This window comes from Otolemur garnettii, unplaced genomic scaffold, assembly GCF_000181295.1.
Source record: "Otolemur garnettii isolate 467f Iridium unplaced genomic scaffold, OtoGar3 scaffold00189, whole genome shotgun sequence".
Lineage (NCBI taxonomy): Eukaryota > Metazoa > Chordata > Mammalia > Primates > Galagidae > Otolemur > Otolemur garnettii.
This window is the reverse complement of record NW_003852584.1, coordinates 2326703-2347355: the sequence shown is the minus strand read 5'-3', so window position 1 is coordinate 2347355 and position 20653 is coordinate 2326703. Positions and strand designations below refer to the sequence as shown.

General features: G+C 44.3%; 1 protein-coding gene across 4 annotated transcripts in view; it reads left to right on the top strand.

The window, feature by feature from the left end:
- CLEC16A (C-type lectin domain containing 16A) overlaps positions 1-20653 on the top strand; it is a 223624-nt gene that overhangs the window by 105105 nt on the left and 97866 nt on the right. For all 4 annotated transcript variants that reach the window (XM_012812106.2, XM_023507562.1, XM_023507563.1 and 1 more), the window contains 4 exons: positions 146-190; positions 3357-3407; positions 7162-7290; positions 16832-16952. In XM_012812106.2, the coding sequence (XP_012667560.1) occupies positions 146-190; positions 3357-3407; positions 7162-7290; positions 16832-16952 (346 nt within the window). The remainder of the gene's footprint in view (positions 1-145; positions 191-3356; positions 3408-7161; positions 7291-16831; positions 16953-20653) is intronic.

Genomic DNA, 20653 nt, shown 5'->3' with positions numbered 1-20653 from the left:
AAAAAAAAAAAAAAAAAGACCCATTTTATATGAAGGATATTAGCCCAGCATCTGTGTTATATACATGCAGACTTTAGAATTAGTTTGCCCAACCACTCGCCTCCATGAAACCTTCCTCCTTCACACCCTCTCTCTCTTTTAACAGGGTGCAAGAGAAGAGAGCGTTCACCTTGTTCGACATTTTTATAAGGTAATTGGCAGAGCACAGGTGGACAGCAGCGTGGTGTATCTTATAGAAACAGGATTGTGGTGTCTAGTCCTATACATGTAAAGGTTATGTCTTAAGTTATTTTTTGTACCTGAGCAAAAATGTTCAATTTCATCATCTCAGAGCAGCAATCTCTGAACTTTTCTCCCCATGTTCTCTTATCATTAAAATTTTTGAGGACTCAGCCCTACCGTATGACAATTTGCTTATCAGTTATCTGTGGATTTATTTAGGAATTTATATGTAAATTGTGAATTACATATGACTAAATTATACATGGTGAACTTATATTCATGAGCTATATACGCTTATACATATGAAATTACTTATGAATTACTTATACATATGAATTACCTATTAATTTATGATATACATGCAGATTATTTATATACATATATACTAAGAAAGTTCATACAGGCTTCTAAACTTATTAAGTTTAGTGAGATTTTGTAACGTACTATCATGACTGACTGGTCATATCTGAATAGTCATAAATATCTGAAAAATTCGTACAGCTTTGTCTTTTTGTCTTTGTCTAATTATGATGGTTTGTTTAGCTCTAATCTTAAGAAATACATTTTAGTCCATTTAGGCTGCTGTAAAAAAATATTGTGAACTGAGTAGTTTGTGAACAGTAGAAATTTATTGCTCACAATTCTGAGGGCTGAGAAATTCAAGGGAAATTTGGTATCTAGTTAGGGCCTGCTTTCCTATGAATGGTCCCTTCTTGCTGTGTTCTGACATGGTGGAAGAAGCAAGCAGTCCTTCTGGGGCCTCTTTATAAGGCCACTAATCCCATTCATGAGGGCTTCACCCTCATGACCTAATCACCTCTGAAAGGCCCTGCCCCTTCTCCTGATACCACCACCTTAGAGGTTAGGATTTCAACATATGAACTGGAGAGGATGAAAACATTCTGACCTTACCTGTGTAATATCCCTTAGATAAGGCTCATCACTTGTTAGTTATTGTGGATTAATCCATATGTCAAATAGTCTTATTAATTTTCTAATATTTTCAGCTGCCATACCTGTGCAGTTCCTATCACTGATTGTTTTGCCTCTTAACATGGCTGATGAAGATCTTCCTAGGAGGAGGAAAGGTGTCAGCATTGCCATTTTTTTATTATTCACTTTTGTTATTTGTGGCCTTTTATTTATTATTTATTATTATTTATTATTATTTATTATTTATTATTATTTATTATTTATTATTATTTATTATTATTTATTATAAATAAAAATTATTTATTATTTATTATTCACTTTTGTTATTTGTATATTGTGGCTGATTCTTTGCAGAAATCTTTTTAAGCCACTATATCTATTATTGTCAGTGTGTGCTGAGATAAAATGAGCTCATGTAATCTAGAAGCCCACCTCTCCAGGTTCAGATGGCACCATCTAGCTGCAGCAGTGCCAGACAAGGGCGGTACCACTGTGGCCACACTGAGGGGAATCCCAGCTCCCCTTCCTATTCCAGGCACCCTTGACCTCTCAGTGAGGATATACCCTTCTAGCAAAGCTTGAAAGAAAGCAGAACACTCACAGTTGCACTAATCATCTTTGAATCTCTTGCCTGTACAATTGCTCTAAAAATCTTGTAAGGACCTCAAAAGGTTTTGGATTGTAAAAACAAAAAGACATACAGGTGGACATTTTTTCAGAGGGTTATTCTTTTTTCTTAATGAATTCCTATCCAGATTTTTCTCTCTTGCTTTTATCCTATAACATTTATACCCTACGTATAATGTTTCAGAAGCTTTTGGATATTTTTAAGGATTGTCATTTCTTTTGGTGGTGCTAATATCACACAAAGGTGTTCAAGTTTATCTGAAAACTGAAAAAATATAAAAAAGAGTTTTTCCCTTTCCCACTCCATGTATGTATGTGTGTGTGTGTGTGTGTCTCCTTCAGGACCAATGAGAGAGACAGGATGGCTCTAGCAGACTTTGTTCAGTAGAGGTTACAGTGACAATGAGTGCTAACATTTACCCAGGTATAAGTGACAGGCCAGTGATAGGCCTGTTCTATGCACCGTGAGACTCATTTCACTCCACAACAACTGGCAGAGGCAAGAGCTGTCACCCCATTCTTGAAGCAGAACAAAGGGTCTTTGAATGGTAAAGCTTGGCTTTGGCTCCTGGTTTACATGTCTCAGAGCCGAGTTCTTGCCCTGTCCTGAAGGAGGCCTCCTGGGCACAGCCAGGACTCTAAGGAACTATAAAACCCCAAAGGCCATCCTCGAGAAACAGATGGTTACTAATTTTTTGACTGTGGGGCTCTGGTACTGCCTGAGCCGTTGGTCCTGCACTAAGGTACTTAAAAGCATTATTAAAAAGGTGTGGATCCCTCTGAAGCCCTGCTAAACCCAGGGTTTCCAGGCTATTGGGGTGGGAACAGGGTTGATGATCCTGATTGTTTATAAAATCACGAGTGCTAATAAAGAAGAGAAGCTTTGAAACTACCCCTCCTGCTTGTGCTCACCATTGAGCAGCCTTACTTGGAGGGTGCCAGACATGAAACATCAGTCTGCCAGTAAATATAAGTAAGCTGTGTTATATGGCAACATGGAACGTCACTGTGCGCTTTTATAAGTACAGTGAGCTTCATGGCATGAGGAAGTGTATCTGTAAGATGCACCAAAAAAAAAAAAAAACCCACAAAAATGAAAACAAAACAAAAAACCAAATGGAATAAGCAATAGAATTTTAGTGTTGAGTTTATTTAATTATACTTATCCCTTTGGAGGTGTGGCACCTCATATTTTTAACATGGCAACTTACCCAGGTTTTTCCACTTCTCCAGCCATTCTCCATGAATAGATGATTTTAAACAGCGGAAATATTAACCTTTCCTATATTTTAAATATATATAGTATTCTGTTGTTTTTTAATTAACTGCTTTGACAGAAGAACTCTTAACTCCATATACTTTAAAAAGGAGGAAAATGTTGCATAGTGCAATTTGAGATTTGGTCTGTCATTTGAGCATGCATGTTCATGTTCACATGTGTATTTTACTTCCTGGTGATTTACGAGAACTCACTAATGAGAAACAGATGGCCTCAAAAGCCGCGAACTAAAGTTTATAATACTCTCTTGTTTATGGAAAAAAAATGAATAATCTTTTCTTCCCTCCCTTTTTAGGGAGAAGAAATCTTTTTGGACATGTTTGAAGATGAGTACCGGAGCATGACAGTAAGTGGGGTTCAGAAAACACCTGCGCTGGCCTGCAGCCCTACCCCGGCCAGGCTCGCCTGCCAGACCTGGGGAGGACTCTCTGACTTGGGGGCTTTTTGACCAAATGGCAAAGATTGATGGGGAAGTAAATTTAAAATGGTGCCTTTTGATTGTCACATTACATTCACTCCCCCTAACTTGAGCCACATCAGTAAAATTGGTCAGAAAGATTCACTTTGATATAAATAGTATTTGGTGGGCAGGGGTGTCTTTTTATTAGAGACTTATTCCATGGCAGATGTTTATAGCATGTTGTATAAAATCTCTTTATCCTTGTATCAGCCAATGGGAGCAGTTCTGTCATTGTCCCCTTTTTTCCAGTGAGGAAACTGAGAGTCAGAAAGGTCAAGTGATGCCCCCAAATCTGCTTGGCCAGTGAGTGGCAGAGCCAGGCTTGCAAAGCAAAACACTTTACCTCCCAATCCCTGTGCTTCTCCGTATGTTATGTTGGCTGCTCCACCAGAATGTTCCAGCACACGGCTCTTCCCTAAATCTGCAGCCCCAGCACAAGGGCTTTGCTTTCCCTCCAACAGACAGAGTCCACAAAGTAACAGTTCTCTCTGCTGTGCTTGTTTATGTCTACAGCCCTAGCACCTGCCTGTTAGGAGGCTTTCAAAAAATAGATGATAGAGGACTCTTCCCTCCAAATATTACCCACCAAACCATAAAGTGATTGGGGGAGTTTACAATAAACCTAAGTGTTTAAAGTGTCAAAAAGGAAAAGGCAGGCAGTGGCTGCTAAGTGGCTGTCTGGCTTGCTGTGCCTTTCCCTGGGTATCTGGGCAGCTGAGCCCCTACCACATCCTCGGGTCACTGCATGTCTGAGGCCTCTGTGGGAGCCTTTTCAAGGGAAAAGTTTAAACTGGCATAATTCCTCTCTAGAATGCCCCAGTAGCCCCAGTGCCCAGGCCTACATATGATCCGTGGGCTGCCCCTGCCTGGCCCTTACTCCTGCTCACATCTTGTCCCTTAGAAAGGGGCACAGTCTTCTACTCTTTGGACCATTAATTAAACTGGAGTGGATTCAGTGGTCATTTACCATTTTACACCCCCTGACATCCCCTCGTGTGGTGGAATTCCCCATAGTTTGGTTTCCTGTTTGGAAATGTAAGCTCCTGTGTCATTGGACAATGTGGAAAAGCTTGGCTTTTGTTGTTTACCATTCAAGCTTGGATGGGTTGCTTAAGTTCTGAGCTTTGGTTCTTTTTCTCATCTGTAAGATGGGACCTGTACCACAGAGCTGGATGTGAAATATCCTTGTGCAGAATCCTTGTGCAAAAAAATACATATTTCCTCTGCTTCCCACTGTAGGGAGCTTCCTGGGTTTTGTTTCTTTGTTTTCATCAAATGTTTATTGTGTGTCCTTCACAATGCCAGGCGTTCTAGAGAAATACAAAGGTGACACAGCCCTGGCCCTGCATCTGAAAGTCAGTCCTCACCTCAGCCTTCAGGACCCCAGCTTGCGTGGACTGAGGCCCTTGTGTGCTGCTGAGTGGAAGCCACTGCCCTGAAGGCAGGCCATGGCTTGCGCCCCTACCCTCATTTCCTTTGTTGTCCCTGCTTTAGCAGAGGGGTAATGAGCTAGCAATCTAGCTTTGCCCTCAGCAGGCTCCAGGGGCTCCCTGGGGCGTCAGTTAGTTATGGAGGGATCGAGCTAGAGGCTGCTCTGCCACCCAGCTGAGGTAAACAGATTTGGGGTGGGGCACCTCAGGCCTGGAAGAAATGCGGAAAAGGCAGGTAGCGTGCACTCGCTGGCCCCCAGCTCATTCATTGTGTGTCTAGTTGTATTTTGTGCCACTGTAACAGAGCACCACAGACTGGATAATCTTTAAAAAAAAGCAATATTCTTATTCATCTGGAGGCTGAGAAGTCTAATATCAAGGTACTAGCATCTGGCAAAGGCCCTCTTGCTGCATCACCCCATAATGGAAGGTGAAAAAGCAAGAGATCAAGAAGGGGCTGAACCCAAGGGAACAGACCCGCTCCTGTGATAGTGACATTCACCCATTCAGGAAGGCAGAGCCCCCATGACATCATCACCTCTTATTAGGCCTACCTCTTTTTTTTTTTTGAGACAGTCTCACTTTGTCACCCTTGGTAGAGTGCTATGGCGTCACAGCTCACAGCAACCTCAAACTCTTGGGCTCAAGCTGGGATTACAGGTGCCCACCACAATGCCTGGCTGTTTTTAGAGACAAGGTCTCCCTTTGACTCAGGCTGGTCTCTAACCTGTGAGCTCAGACATCCACTCACCTCAGCCTCCCAGAGTGCTAGGATTGTAGGCCTACCTCCTGACACTGTTGCATTGGGGTTAAGTTACCAACACACGAACTTTGGGGGGCACATCCAAAACAGCACTGAGTGTCTGGACAGCTGGCCTTCCCCACGTCCTTGCCCTGTTTGGTTAGTCATCTTTCTATGCAGGAGCAGCGGTGGGGAAAGTAATATTTGAAGCTCACTTCCTAAAGAGAAGACAAAGAGAAAGCTTTGTAAAAGAAAGGTGTGTAAAAGAATAAAATTAATTCTATAGGGCGTTGCCTGTGGCTCAGTGAGTAGGGCACTGGCCCCATGTGCCGAGAGTGGGGGGTTCAAACCCGGCCCAGCCAAACTGCAACAACAAAAAAATAGCTGGGGGGTGTGGCGGGCACCTGTAGTCCCAGCTACTCAGGAGGCTGAGGCAAGAGAATCACTTAAGTCCAAGAGCTGGAGGTTGCTGTGAGCTGTGATGTTATAGCACTCTACTGAGGGCAACAAAGTGAGATTCTGTCTCTAAAAAAAAAAAAAAAAAAAATTAAATTAATTCTATAGAGATCTTAGCTTTGTGAAATACCATTGCTTTATGATGCCAACCAAATGAAGTGTTAGTGTTCAGCAGACCACATGCTGAAAGTGGTCAGTACTGATGCAGCAAAGTTCTACGAGGGGAGGTAGGGCAGTGCTATAACCTGGTGTCCTGGTACTTCAAGAAGTGTTCATGGAGATGGTATAAAAGACCAACAGCTCTGCCTCTATTCCTCTGAGCTCAGTGTGCCCCACTGTGATATGGGCACAACACCTGCCACCCAGCAGGGCATGAGCCACGCAGGGGCCTGGCACTTAATAAAATAAATGCTCCATAAGTGACTTTGTTCTCTTGTTCTGGGTGAGATGTGAAAGAAACAGGAAAGGAAGGGGGAACATTGGTTCTGGGGGTGGGAATCACAGCCCTGGAGCAAGGCAGGGCTAAACTCCAGTGACCCCAAATCCATTCCTTCACTTCTCTGAAAATCTGTTCTCTCATCAGCAACTTGGGAAACATCCCCTCTAAAGCCTTTAGGTCACAGTCTGTCCTGTGGTCAGTTCTCATTAGGTAGAAGCTGCTATCTTCTGCAGCTGTTGTCATCATCCCTGGGAGAACCAAGGGAAAGAGACTCACCAATGGGCATAGACTACCCTCAAACTGTACAAAAGCAATTCATGTAACCAAAAATCTATACCCATATAATCTGAAATTTAAAAAAAATTATGAAAAGAAAAATCTGTAGCTTGGAAAACAAAGTGTATTGCTTATCTCTCTGGCTGCCTTTGGGCTTCACCTCAGTCTAAATCCAGGGTTGACATCATTCATTAACTACATGCAAGTGAAGGCCAGAGGCCTGTGCAGCCATCCCCAACCCCTTCCTCCCCGCAGGTGAGGGACCTGCTTTGAGGATTCCTATGATGTCTCTTGTAGATGAAGCCCATGAATGTGGAATATCTCATGATGGACGCCTCCATCCTGCTTCCTCCAACAGGCACGCCGCTAACAGGCATTGACTTTGTGAAGCGGCTGCCATGTGGTGACGTGGAGAAGACCCGGCGGGTGAGTGAGCGCTGGACCTGTCCTTTCCTGAACAGCTATTCACTAGAACTTGTCCCGGGTCAGGGAGCATAGGGTCTCTGGGTCAAAGGCAGAGTCTGCCTGGAATATAGCTTAGCTAGCAAGTGGAAAGCGTCTGCTGCTAGGTGTGCCTTTCCAAGTCATGCTGCCCTTTGAACAGTGAGGATTGGAATTCCGTTACATCTGGCATTGGTGTTGGCTGAAGGCAGGTTGCCTTCCCTGGTAGAGAGCACAGCTCCAACTCCTGAGCTCAGAGAGTGGAAGCAGGGCAGGAGGGGGAGGAGCGTGGTACATCCAGTGCAAGTGAGGTTGGTGTGAAATCTTAGCCCAGCGATCTCAGGAGTCTCAGAGATAGTGTGATGTTTAGTTATCTGACTGATCTTGGGACTAGGCACACACATATGAACGTGATTCTTGCCAGGCTGTGGGAGGAATGTATGTGAAGAGCAGATTAGTTCTCAGAACCAGCTGGAGTGTGTACTTCTGTTATCAGCACTTTTTTTCTGAAGCAGGCACTCTAGGAAGCGGTCTCGGCAAGGCTGTTCACAGTATTTTATCTCCCACATAATATCATAGTTTCTTTCTTAGAAAGCACCATAACCTTTTCCTAGAAAATCATTCCCTGGAGACTTGAATATTAGTGGATAATTTAGAGGCGTTCACTGCATGCTCCTATTGTCAGCCTTCTGAGTCTTCTAAGTTAATCTATGTGTGACCAGAGCAGCAGAGGTGTTTCACTTTTGGATTCTGCAAAATAGGAATGACCTGCCACGTGCACCTCAGGAAAGAGGAGTCTGCGATCCTCCTATAGCAGCCTAAAGATTTGCTTTGGAGGCCTGGGGGTACAGAGGAAGTGGGAGCCATGTGTCTTGAGTCAATCACATTCCCAGCTGTCTGACCAAACCCACAGACCTCACCACAGGACCCACCCTGTCCAAGCCACTGACTCCTTCTTTCCGTTGGTCCCAGCCGGTGCTGTAACCCTGCTGGCCAGGCACACAATTTTGTTTGTGGGTGGTAGTGTTGCAGTGGGTGTCCTTGGCATCAGCTTTCACTGGAGGACTGGTGCCAACAAATATATATCATGCTGGCAACTCCTGGATGCTGACACGCTCACCCTTAGCCTTCAGTTGGCCTTTGATGTGCTCCTCCAGCCAGAGACGCAAATCCCCATGCTAAGAGCGCCCTGCCTCAGAGGGTTGCCCTAGCCCATGAGCCAGAAAGCCCAGAGAACTCAACATTGACACTGTTGCTCCCAAGTTACACTCTGCCTTCTTTAGGTTCATGGTTCGTCAAAATATTTCTTACATCCTGTACAAACCTGTAGCCTTTGTTAGGAAGTGGACCATTCATTTCAGTTCTTTAAGTGGATTTTCTCATTTAATTCTATAACCACTCTAGAAGATTGGCACTATCACTGTCCCCAAGGCCACCCAGCTAGTAAGTATTTGAACCCAGGCAGTGTGGCCTGCAGAGTCTAGACTCTTAAGCACTTCCATCCACTGCTTCCCTCTGTTGCCTTCATCATATCTATTAGCCCTAGTCAGGCTGGACATGGGGACATCAAAAACACAGCCCCAATCCTCAAGGAATCCAGGTCTAGAGGGCAAGATGGGAAAAGACAGCAGCAGGTCATATGGCCAGGGCCATCAGTAAAGCAGCATTAGGTCAGGTTCCTAAGCCTTCCTGGAAAGGGAGGTAGCACAGAATGTAGCACATTCTGGCACTTCCAAGGAGATGATTGCAGCTAAGACCCAGAGTGGGTAGCACTGGGGTCGGTGGACCTGGCAGGAGTCAGATCACTGGAGCCTGGAGAGGGTCTTGCCCATCACCTCATAACTCTGTTTCGTGACATCCTGCTTGCTGGTTGGGGCAGACAGTTTTGATCCACAGATGAGAAATGCAGGGGTGAGGCACCTGTCCGCTGTGAGCCCCCATCTCTCTTCATCTGTTGGTGGAATGCACCTGCCTTTCCAGAGTCATTGTGAGGCGTGGTGGAGGCCTCAACACAAGAGGCTGACACTAAGTCCTTCACTGTCATAGTCTCTTCCCTTTGCCCCTCACTGATCACGTAGTTGGGGGTTCCCAGGGCTGTGCTGCCCGCCTCTCTTGCCCTGGGTGGGATGTGTAGCCCAGATGGCTACCGAAGCACAGACAGAGCCCCTGGAATGTCGGGACTTGCCTGGGGTTTCTTACTGGGCCTTAGTCTGTCTGGCTAGTGTATAAAAGTAACTCAAATTCTAGACGCCCTGGGCAGAATGATCTAAAATAAGACAAGCCACCCCCAAACAAAGTCATCTACTTTTCAAAAGCTTCCTTTTGTGACTTTAGGAATTAATATCTGAAGGGGGATTTGGCCATTCATCCAGGCCAGTTCCTGTTACAAGGCAAATGGCTAGAATCATCTAGAAGCTTCACTCCTCAAGCTTATTTAAAAAATCAGCACAGCAGTGTGCTTTGACTTTGAGCTAAAGGAAGTTATACGGTTTGGTAAGCAATTGAAGACTTATGTGGTTTGTTTCAAGCCTTTTTGCTTATATCCAAAGAACATTCCATTTTATCCCTTTGGATTCCAAGGGGTGTGGGGGGGTTATCCATTTTTTTTTTTTTCTTATTAAGACTTTTTTAACTTTTGGGAGGCTTGTCCTTCTCTGAATTCCACACTTTATTTTCCTTCAGGACTTGTCAGAGAAGTTCAAACATTCATTACTGGTAAATCATCCCTAACTTCTGAAATACTCATTCATACATTCATTCAGAGCCACTGGATTCCTCTTATATGCCACACACTGTGCAGAGCCTGGGGGTGTAAAAGTGACTGTGTCCCTGTTTTCTCAACCTCTCTCTGTCTTTACCTAGACAGGTAAAGTTTATTAACACATAGAGAGTAGCAGGTTTGAGATCAGACTGCAGTCGACACGTAGAGGAAAGAAATGGCATGATGTGGCCGGGGGCTTGTGGAGTTAGGGGGCCTTCCTGTAGATGAGTGATTAGTAAAAGCTACTCTGCAAAGGGGACATCTGAGCTGAAACCTAGAGGATGAGAAGGAGCCAGAAAAGAGAGTTAAAGGAGGGGAACAGCATGTGCCAAGTTTTCAAGATGCCACAGAGTGTGGTGTGTTTATGGAGCAGAGCAAGTGAAGGGGAGGAGGGTGGCAGCACTTTGCAGCCCATGGGGAGGGATCTCGCTATAACGTTGCTTCCCCTCTTGCATTGTGTAGGTAACACCATTTTATTCCTTCAATTGACATATATAGAGCATTTCCTAGGTGTCAGGCATTGCCTAAGATGAAGAATAGAACAGTCAACAAATAATATGAGACCAAAATAACAAGGGTGCCACTGAGCCACGCTGGCTGAGAAGGAAGGTTCATGTTGAAATGAAGGTCACCGGAGCTATAGGGTCCGATGATGTGGGCCAGACCCATCCCACTTATAGAGGCTGTTGAGAGACATAGTAAAGAAAGAACATGAGTTCATGAGTCTGACCAACCCAACCGCAGGTCAAGCCCCAGCTCTAGTTGTGTGACCTTGAGCCTCAGGTTCCTGGTCCTACCTCTCAGCTGTTGCCCACAGCAAGGTGAAAGAGAGGCTGTGAAGTGACGAACCCAGTGTTTGGCAGAGAGTAAGGGCTCAGGAAGTATTGGCTGAATAGTGAGGCATTGTTCTAGCATCTTAGGTGGGAATGAAATAGGGTCTTTAATGATTTAAATCTGCTGAAAATGATTCTAGAGATAAGTGTTAGGGATAGCATTTTCTGTAAAATCAACATCCAAATCTAAGCTACTAGCCATCTGTATATAGTAATCTTAGAAGCTATTATGAAATCAGTGTATTTGCATGAGGTTTTATTTATTTATTTATTTGAGACAGAGCCTCAAGCTGTCCCCCTGGGTAGAGTGCTGTGGCATCACAGCTCACAGCAACTTCTAACTCCTGGGCTCAGCCTCCCAAGTAGCTGGGACCACAGGCACCCGCCACAGTGCCTGACTATTTTTTGGTTGCAGCTGTCATTGTTGTTTTGGTGGGCCCGGGCTACATTTGGACCCACCACCCTAGGTGTATGTGGCTGGTGCCTTAGCCACCTGAGCCACAGGCTCTGAGCCTGCATGAGGTTTTATTTATTCCTGCTTTCTGTTTCCCTGTTCTCTTGTAAAACCACAAGCAGTTTTTGTGTTTGTTGCAATTGACCTTGAGGAAGCAGGATATTTTGCTTTACTTTTTGAATGTGTATTGTATCTTAAAGAAAATACAATAATATCTCATAAAATTTCAGAAGTAAAAGAAAAAGAATTTCCCATGATTTCTTCACCCTAAACAAACAACATCTTTTGTGTCTCTTCCCTATCTTGGTTTGCAGACACATCTTTTTTTTTTTCTTTTTGGAAACAGAGTTTCATTTTGCCACCCTCAGTAGAGTGCTGAGCTCTCAGCAACCCCAAACTCTTAGGTGTGTCAGAGCTCACAGCAACCTCAAACTCTTAGGCTCAAGCGATTCTCTTGCCACAGCCTCCCAAGTAGCTGGGACCACAAGCACCTGCCACAACACTTGGCTATTTTTAGAGATGGGGTCTTGCTCTTGCTCTTGCTGGTCTCAAACCCGTGAGCTCTGGGCGGTCCACCTGCCTTGGCCTCCCAGAGTGCTAGGATTACAGTTGTGAGCTACCACATAATCAACTAAAATGTCTACCAGCAGGAAAATGCCAGATAAATTTTTTGCAGCCACAAGAAAACTACATCATAACATGAAAAAAAAAAACTTCTAATGCTACAATGAAAAGAAAAAAAGACGGGGATACTCTTAGAATATACTGTGGTCTTGCTCTCATCCCCCCTCCTTTTTTCTTTTTATTGTAGCGTGAGAAGTCTTTTATGTTATGATGTAGTTAATAAATCTGATTTTTTGTGGCTGTAAAAAAGTTTGTCTGGCATTTTCCTGCTAGTAGACATTTTGGTTGATTATATTATTTTCAACTATAATGAGCAACTTCATGAATACAGAGTTTTCTTTCTTTTGAATTATTTCTTTAGGATAAGTTCCCAGAAGTGGGTTTTGCCCGTGTTAATGTGCTTCAGCACTCTTAACAATGACTGACTTTCACAGCTATTTCCCTGGTCTTGGGAGACTTCTAACCTATGTGACTGTCACCTAACCTGAGCTTGCAAATGCAGCAAGGAAGCAGGAGGGAGAGGACTGCAAGGTTGCCTCAGGGCCAGCTCAAGGCTCAGTGCATCACCTGTGCCACTTATTGCACCTTCACAGTGCATACCCTATGGGCATCCCGTTTCCAGAGCATAAGCCTGGGCTCCAGGAATTCATGTACTTACCTAACCCCCATCTTGAACCATAGTCTGACTCCAGAGCCCTCTTCTTGCCATGCTCATTGGACTGATATCCGGGGTACATTGAGTTTGCCGGAGTTTGTTCCCAGATCCACTGAAGCAAAGAAACTGGAAAAGTCTCTTTATGTTATATTTAATCTTGGTCAGCTATCACCCATTTCAAAATCTATTCTTCTAGGGTCAGTCTTCCTGGTGTTCTATGGAAGAATTTGAAAGAATAACAATTTCTTTTCCTTTTTAGTAAATTTGCATCTTTATTTAGCAAAGAAATGGAAAGCACTTTATAAAACCCTGGGTCCCAAGCCTTAAATCTTTTAAAGGCCAAGGAGTGTGATCCAAGGAGTGCAATCCAGTTATTTATTGAATGACCTTGGGGGGTCTGCCTGTCTCCCAGGGCTTTGATTTCCTCATCTGTAAGGCGGGAACCACACAGTATTATTAAGAGGCTTGAATGAGATGACACTACTCAGGGAATGGGTGATCAAAGGGAGTAGTTATTGTTTTGGCAGGTGGTAGGATGAATTTTATGACACTAATCCTGGTATTTTAACTTTCTTTTATGAATTATTAAAGTGTGGGGCTGGTTGATGTGCCTGCCAGACCATTATAGCCCAAGTGGAGCATCTTGCCCTGTGGAAATCAGCTCTCCTCCCATTTCTGGGCATGGGCTTCTCCTGCACGCTTCCTTCTCTTAGGAGCTGGAGGAAGAACCAGGAAAAATCTTGGTGGATTTTATTTTACAGTCATCCCTCCATATCTGTCAGGGATCCCAAAATCCACAGATACTTGAGTCCGTTATATAATGGGGCATAGATAGTATAAATTTACATTTAACCTACACACATCCTCTCTACGCTTTATGTAGATACAATGTAAAATACAGAGTGTATAACTGTTGTTATACAGTATTGTTAGGGAATAAAGTCTGTATGTGTTTATTAGTGTAGACATAACCATCCATTTTTTTTCTTAAGTATTTTCTTTTTCTTTTTTTGTAGAGACAGAGTCTCACTTTATCACCATTGGTAGAGTGCCATGGTGTCACACAGCACATAGCAACCTCCAACTCCTGGGCTTAGGTGATTCTCTTGCCTCAGTCTCCCAGTAGCTAGGACTGCAGGCGCCTGCCACAACACCTGGCTATTTTTTTGTTGCAGTTTGACTGGGGCCGAGTTTGAACCCGCTACCCTTGGTATATGGGGCTGGCACCCTATCCACTGAGCCACAGGTGCTGCCCTTCTTAAATATTTTCAATCTGTAGTTGGTTGAATTCACCAATGCAGAACCCATGGATACAGAGTGCTGGCTGTATATGTTTTATATTCTATTTCATGTTGTTGGTTTTTTGTGGGGTTTTTTTTTTTTTTTTTTTGGTATTTATTTGCTGTTTACCAAGCAAAGCAGATGTTTTATCAAAAAGTAGCCCAATTCTGAACTCCTTTTTTGTTTATTAGAAGGCTCCAGGTTTTCGGAGTGATGGGCTATAGAAAGCCATACGTGTTTGTTTTCTCTCTAGTAGCTGGGGTCCTTCTTTGGTTCTTTTCCTTCAGAACCCCAAGAGAAATGGAGGTTTTGACACAGAAATGAAACATCCTTTCAACTTGGACCTGATTGGGTTAGGCCTCCCCCACCCCCTGTTGTGCCTGAGGTCCTAACTCTTTGAGAGCTAAAGCTGCCAGATATTTTTTTGTATATATTTACCCACAGATATTTTGGGTAAATTTTCACATTTTGGGTTTTCTGCACTTGGGCTGGCATAGGTGTTCTCTAGTGCACTTGGTTAAGTAACATAAGTACCAGACATTCCTGGCTTCAAACTCCAACTCAGCCACTTAACAGCTGTTTGAACTGAAATTGCTCTGCTCCTCTCAGCTCCATTTATTCCTCCATAAAATATTAAAGTTGCAATGAGGTATCCACAGTTTTAATAGGTATACAGTAAGTACTTAATAAATAGAAACTCTTTTGGCTTTTTTAATAGAACTGTGCCTCTTTAAAAACTGTTAAAAATAATCAGGGCCAGGTATAGGTTAATACCTAGAATTCCAGCACTTTGAGAAGATCTCTTGAGGCCACATGTTTGAGACCAGCCTGGGATGGTGAGGCTGGCACCCAATGAGACTTCATCTCTACAAAAAATTAAAAAATAAGTAGGCATGGTGGTACATGCCTGTAGTCCCAGCTACTCTGGAGGCTGAGGTGGGAGGATCACTTGAGCCCTGGAGTTTGAGGCTGCAGTGAGCTATGCTGATGCCACTGCACTCCAGCCTAGGAAACAGAGCATTCCTTTAAAGAAAAAAAAGAATGATCAGATACTGAGGCTACCACCACCATCACCTTCATTACAGTATAAAAGCTTATCTTTCTCTAGTGCTTTGTAGTTTACAAAGAAGACTACATTCCCCACAATAGGACAAGGAGGTAGAATTGCTCTTCTAGTTTCTAGGGTAGGAGGTGGGGCTGTGCCAGGGTTAGGGTTCAAGCATGCTGGTCAATGTACCTGTTGCCTGCATAGAGGTAGGACCAGCTCTTCACAGGCACTAATTTGTCCGCTTTCTTCTTTGGGGAGACACTTGCTGTACAAAGGGCCCCTCCTCTCACATAGGCCTGGACTGTAGCCCTCAGAAGTACAAACAAGAAGACCCAGAGTGTACTGGAATTCACCTGTGCACAGCTCACACTGGTGGTGACAGGTGCTTATTAAATGTCTGGGTGGCCACCCTACTGTACAACACTGTGCTAGTTGCTTCCTTCCAGCATTATCTCAGAACCTCCTAGCTGCCCATTTCACAGATGAGGAAAATAAAGATTGCAGGGGTTAGGGCAGTGGTTCTCAACCTTCCTAATGCCCTGACCCACTAGTTCCTCATGTTGTGGTTACCTCCAACCATAAAATTATTTTCGTTGCTACTTCATAACTGTAACTTTGCTAATGTTATGAATCGTAATGTAAATATCTGATATGCAGTATGGTCTTAGGCAACCCCTGTGAAAGGGTCGTTTGACCCCCAAAAGAGGTCACAATCCACAGGTTGAGAACTGCTGGGTTAGGGGCTTGCCCATAGCAGCAGAGCTGGGCATCCACTGCAAACCTGTCCAACTGGCTCTGGAGCTGTTTTCCCTGGAATGCTGCCCTCTCAGGCAGGCCTATCAGCTATATGCAAGGAGGGAGGTCTGAGGTACCTTCTCATGGAACCACCCCTCTGCTTCCTGACTCTGGTTGGTCAGCAGCCTATTCTGGGGCTGAAGGCTGCTTTCTGCACAAACTTCTCTGCCTTCTGAAGAATCTGCTTTTTTTCTTTTCTCTGGAAATGCCTGATGGCTGTGTGATTCTGACCACAGGAACCTCTGTGCTGACAGAGCCACCTCTGCCCCATCAGCAGCACACTACCCATCATAAGGCTGAGGGGCTGAGAGGTGAAGAGAGTCACCCAGACTCACAGGTGTGTCTAACCTGTGGCCCACAGGCTGCAGGCAGATTACGTGAGGACTTTTTTGCTTATCTGTGGTAGTGGATATTACAAAAAGTACGCATGGACCTTGGGGTTTTTGTGCTCATTAGCTTTCTTTAGTGTTTGTATATTTAATGTGTGGCCTATGACAACTCTCCTTTTTCCAATGTGGCATAGAGAAGCCAAAAGGTTGGACATCCCTGAGAGGTAGGCTTTTCATCATGTCTCTCTGGCTCTGAAGTCCACAGACATCTCACCCTCATTTGTCTCTCCTACCCCCAGTAGGTGGGACCTTAAAACCCTTCAACTAGTGATTTGGATTTCCAAAGTCCATGCTGGTTTAGTTGAAACAGACCTGAGTTCTAGCTCTCCTTAGAAGCATAGCCTTGGATAGGTCACTTCACTTCCTTAGATTTCAGTTGCTTGGTCTGTGAAATGGGAGTAACTGCTGGGCAGGGGCACAGCAAATGTCTTTGACATGTGAGGACAAAGTCTAGCAGGTAACAGGTGCTTGGATCAGGTAAAGTGACCCAAACATGAACCTGTGGATAACTGAAAACAGGCAGCCCCCCACCTTTAATTTTTTTTATCCAAAATATTAGAAGAAGTAGGCTTCATTGTGTTTGTTTCTTTTTTAAAAATCAAGAGTCATTGAGTAATTTCCTGATGGGGCATCTCGCTGAAATGACTGCGATTCCATTCCTCTCTGCCCTTTGACTATTGCTTTAGGCCATCCGGGTATTCTTCATGCTGCGTTCCCTGTCACTGCAGCTGCGAGGAGAGCCTGAGACCCAGTTGCCACTGACTCGGGAGGAGGATCTGATCAAAACAGATGATGTCTTGGATCTGAGTAAGTTGGCCACCTTGAGTTGGCAGGAGGCGGGGTTCACAGAACAGTGCCCTACTGACACTTGCACCACTGGGACAGTCAATATGCAACTTGCACTTTGTATTACAGCAGTACTAGTTTGACTGGGTTTTATGTGTTAACAATTTTCTATATGATTCTAATAATAAGAGGATTCTTCTGCTAAAGAAAGAAACTTGGCAAAAACAAATCACCAGTGTTTATTAAAGATGAGAGTTTTAGAGGCCAGAGAACCGTGTGCTCAGAGTGTATCCTTGGGTTAGCTGTTGAATCCTGCATTGCCTTAATGTTCTCATCTGCAACACAAGACTGGGATTTAAGTGAGACAGTGAGTGTGAAGCCTAGTCATGTTCCAGAACCCTTGTTCTTGTGTAGCTTTCTCTTTCCTCCCTTTGCACTGGGGCATGGACCTTTCTTAAGGCATTGTGGTATATCAGGAGTCTGGTTATCAGAGACAGAAAACTCAGATAAGACTTTAAAGAGAAAGAAAAGGGAATTGGCTGATGTCACTGGAAGTCCAGTGCTGCCTTGGACATGTCTGGATCTAGATACTCAGTATCATCGGGAAGTTGCCCTTCTCCCTCTCTTCGCTCTGCTTTCCTCTGTGCCAGCTTCATCCTCAGGAGGCCCTCACCAGCTCATGGCAAGATGGCTGTCCACAGCCCAAGGGTCTGTTGAGCCCGATAAGCAGCCCCAACGGAAAGGCAGCTGAGAACTGCTCTTTCTTTTCAACTTACATAAAAATCTAGGGTAGAGCTCATATTGTCCTGGTTTGGGTCATGTGACATCCCTAAACAGCCAGTGGTCAGAGAAATGTGATCCACTGGTTAGCTAAACCAGGGTCACATGGCCAGCCCTGAAGCTGGAAGAAGGATCAGTTCCTGTTGAACCCTGGTCACCTGAGAGAAAGGAAGGAGTAAAATCACAAAGAAAGGGTGGAGTCTGGGCAGGCAGAAACAACACATGGCTACTCTCTGCAGTATTGTTGTTCTAAGCCAGCTTTATTGAGGTATAACTTACATGTAGTAAAGCTCACCAACCTTTAGTGTCTAAATTCAGTGCATTTTGATCAGCTATTAAGTTGTGACATAGACCATTGAGTTTGGCTTTTGAGCCAGACATCCCTGCACTACTTAGTATCCCCCTGAGCAACGACTGAAAGCTGCACAACCTCCATTACCTTGCCTACAAAATGGGATATCTTCCTTACTTTACAAGGTTATTTTGAGGATTGAATGAAATAGGATATGAAATGCCATGTGATCAAGGATAATGCCTCACATATAACTGTGCTTAGCAAGCCACAGTCAGTATCACCTGCTAATTTAAAAAGGTGATATATGGAAAGAGCACAGCACACTGCCTGACACAGAGATGGTTCTCAGTGAGTGAGTATGGTGAGTCTTACCTGGTTGTCTACTTCCCATGGCCTTCGTCTTGTTTGTGCTGTTTCATCTCTCCCTTTGTTAGAAGAACAAAGAAGCTATGTCCCCTCTCAGTTCCATGCTCCTGTCCTCTAGCCCTTTCACCCTTGAGAAATGGCCACAGAGATTTCTGTAAGAGTTTAAATTGATTGAGTTGGCTGGAGAGAATCATAAACCAGTCTTTATCTGATTTGATTCAAGGAGAGAAAGGGAAACAGCTGGTTTAGAGGGGGCCACTCTATCAGGGCAGCAAGAATGTTTGCATCCGTGAAATGGAATTAAATTTAATGCTGGGAATTCTTTCCCCATCCCCCTAGGAACAGCTCGCTGAAATAAAGGTTAAAAGTATTTCACTTATCAATTTTAATTGATTAGATTGCTAGTTGAGATCACTGAACTGAGCCCTTTTGGGTAGTTGGCCATTAAGAATGTAATGGCTGTCTGTCTTTACCTAGCCTGATTGCAAATTATGTCTTTTGCTGAAGAGGGTGATATTCAGAAAATACTAGGATTTATGGATTTTAAGAGCATATGGTACTAGAATAAGATATGTCTCTGAGGATGGTTGGCTGTTTTTTCTTTTCAATTGCAAATGCTGGAGCTTCTCACCTGCCATTGAGGGAAAAAGTTACCATATTCTACATTAGACAAATGCCTTCTGTATATATAAAATGTAGGTGAAAGCATTTATATTTGCTGAATGATTGAAGCTAGGCATGTTTTTGTCTCCCTGGTGACCTTGAAGAAGCTGACTCAGTGAGAGATGGTTGGGACTGGTCACCCTTTATCTAACTTGATCTGTCTGATAGGCTTAAAGGAATGCCATCTCCTCATGGTAGGAAGAGGTGACGTAAAGTGTGTTTACTGAGCTCATCACACTTTGATAAAAAGCCACAACTGTAAGGAGAGTTCCCCAGAAGCCATCTCAAGTGTTTGCTGCCTAGCAGCAGGTCTCTGGGCAGAGTGTAACAGGCAAGCCCTGGCACAAAAGGGACTTTTGACAAAGAACATCAAAGATGTGATCACCATTTGGTAAGGAGGCAAACTGACCATGCTTAAAGCAAAGCCCGTTTTGTTTTTTGGTATACAGGAGAGTGGCGTGGGTCGGAGTCACAGACTGGCAGCTAGGTGGGCTGTTTGTGCTGGGATGGGGGAGGGGAGGGAGGGAGGGAGGACTCAATAAAACAGATTAGCGTTTTAGAGCAGATAGCATCATGAATCTCCATACACCCAGCCCTCAGCTTCAACAGTTATTACCAGTTTGCTAAGTTTTATTTGATCTACCCCATCATTTCATTTTAAAAAATACTCTTCCTACCCATGCAGTGTATTAAAACAAAAGGAAGATGTCATACATATTATTACATCTATAAATATTTCTAATAGATAAGGACTTTGCATTGTTCTTCTCAAATTGGTTGCCACTATTTGCAAACTGAGTACCCCCCTAGCCCTGGGTGCTGCTTTGGGCTGCACATGTGGGACTGAGGCAGCGCCAGCCCAGCCTCATCGACTGATGTTTGATTTTGCACCTGTTGGTGAAGTTGGACGTAGTCAGCTTTCTGACCTTCCCCAGAGTCCTAATGCCTGTGAGGCTCAGTGGCTTTATCTTTAAAATGGGCCTAAGAGGCCAGAGGAAGTGGCTTATGCCTGTAATCCTAGCACTCTTAGGAGGCAAACGAATTACAAGAGCAAAACTCATGGTCTCTTCAAGCTCACAGTCTTATGGGGGAGGCAGACACTGATTAACAGTATCCCATGGGCCACAGTCAGATGGCCATTGTGCTATTGCTCTGAGAGCAAGGAAGGGGGTTGACCTGGCCAGAGGTCAAGGAGGCCAGTGAAGGAGCAACGACCCATCTGAAGTCTAGATGTGGATGTGGACTGATGGAAGCATGGCCAAAGGGCTTGGCACGGGGACAATAAAGGTGATTGTGAGGTGAGGCTGGGAGGAAGCCTTATAGGGCCTGAGGGCACATCTAGGATTCAGGTCTTATCCTAAGAACAGTGAGTAGCTGATGTAGTCATATTTGGATTTAAAAGGCTCTGTCTGGCCTCAGTGTGAAGGGTAGATTTCTGGTTCAAGGCAGCATTATCTAGGTCAGGGAGCCCTCTTAGGAGGCCAAACCCAAAAGGCCTGTTTTACAGAAGTGTCTGTAAGGTGGTATCCACACGTGGCTTGCACACTCTGGTTTGCCCCAGGGAATTGTTCTTGACTACTGCTCTCTTCTGCAGCTTGGCATGGGTGCAGAGGCTCTT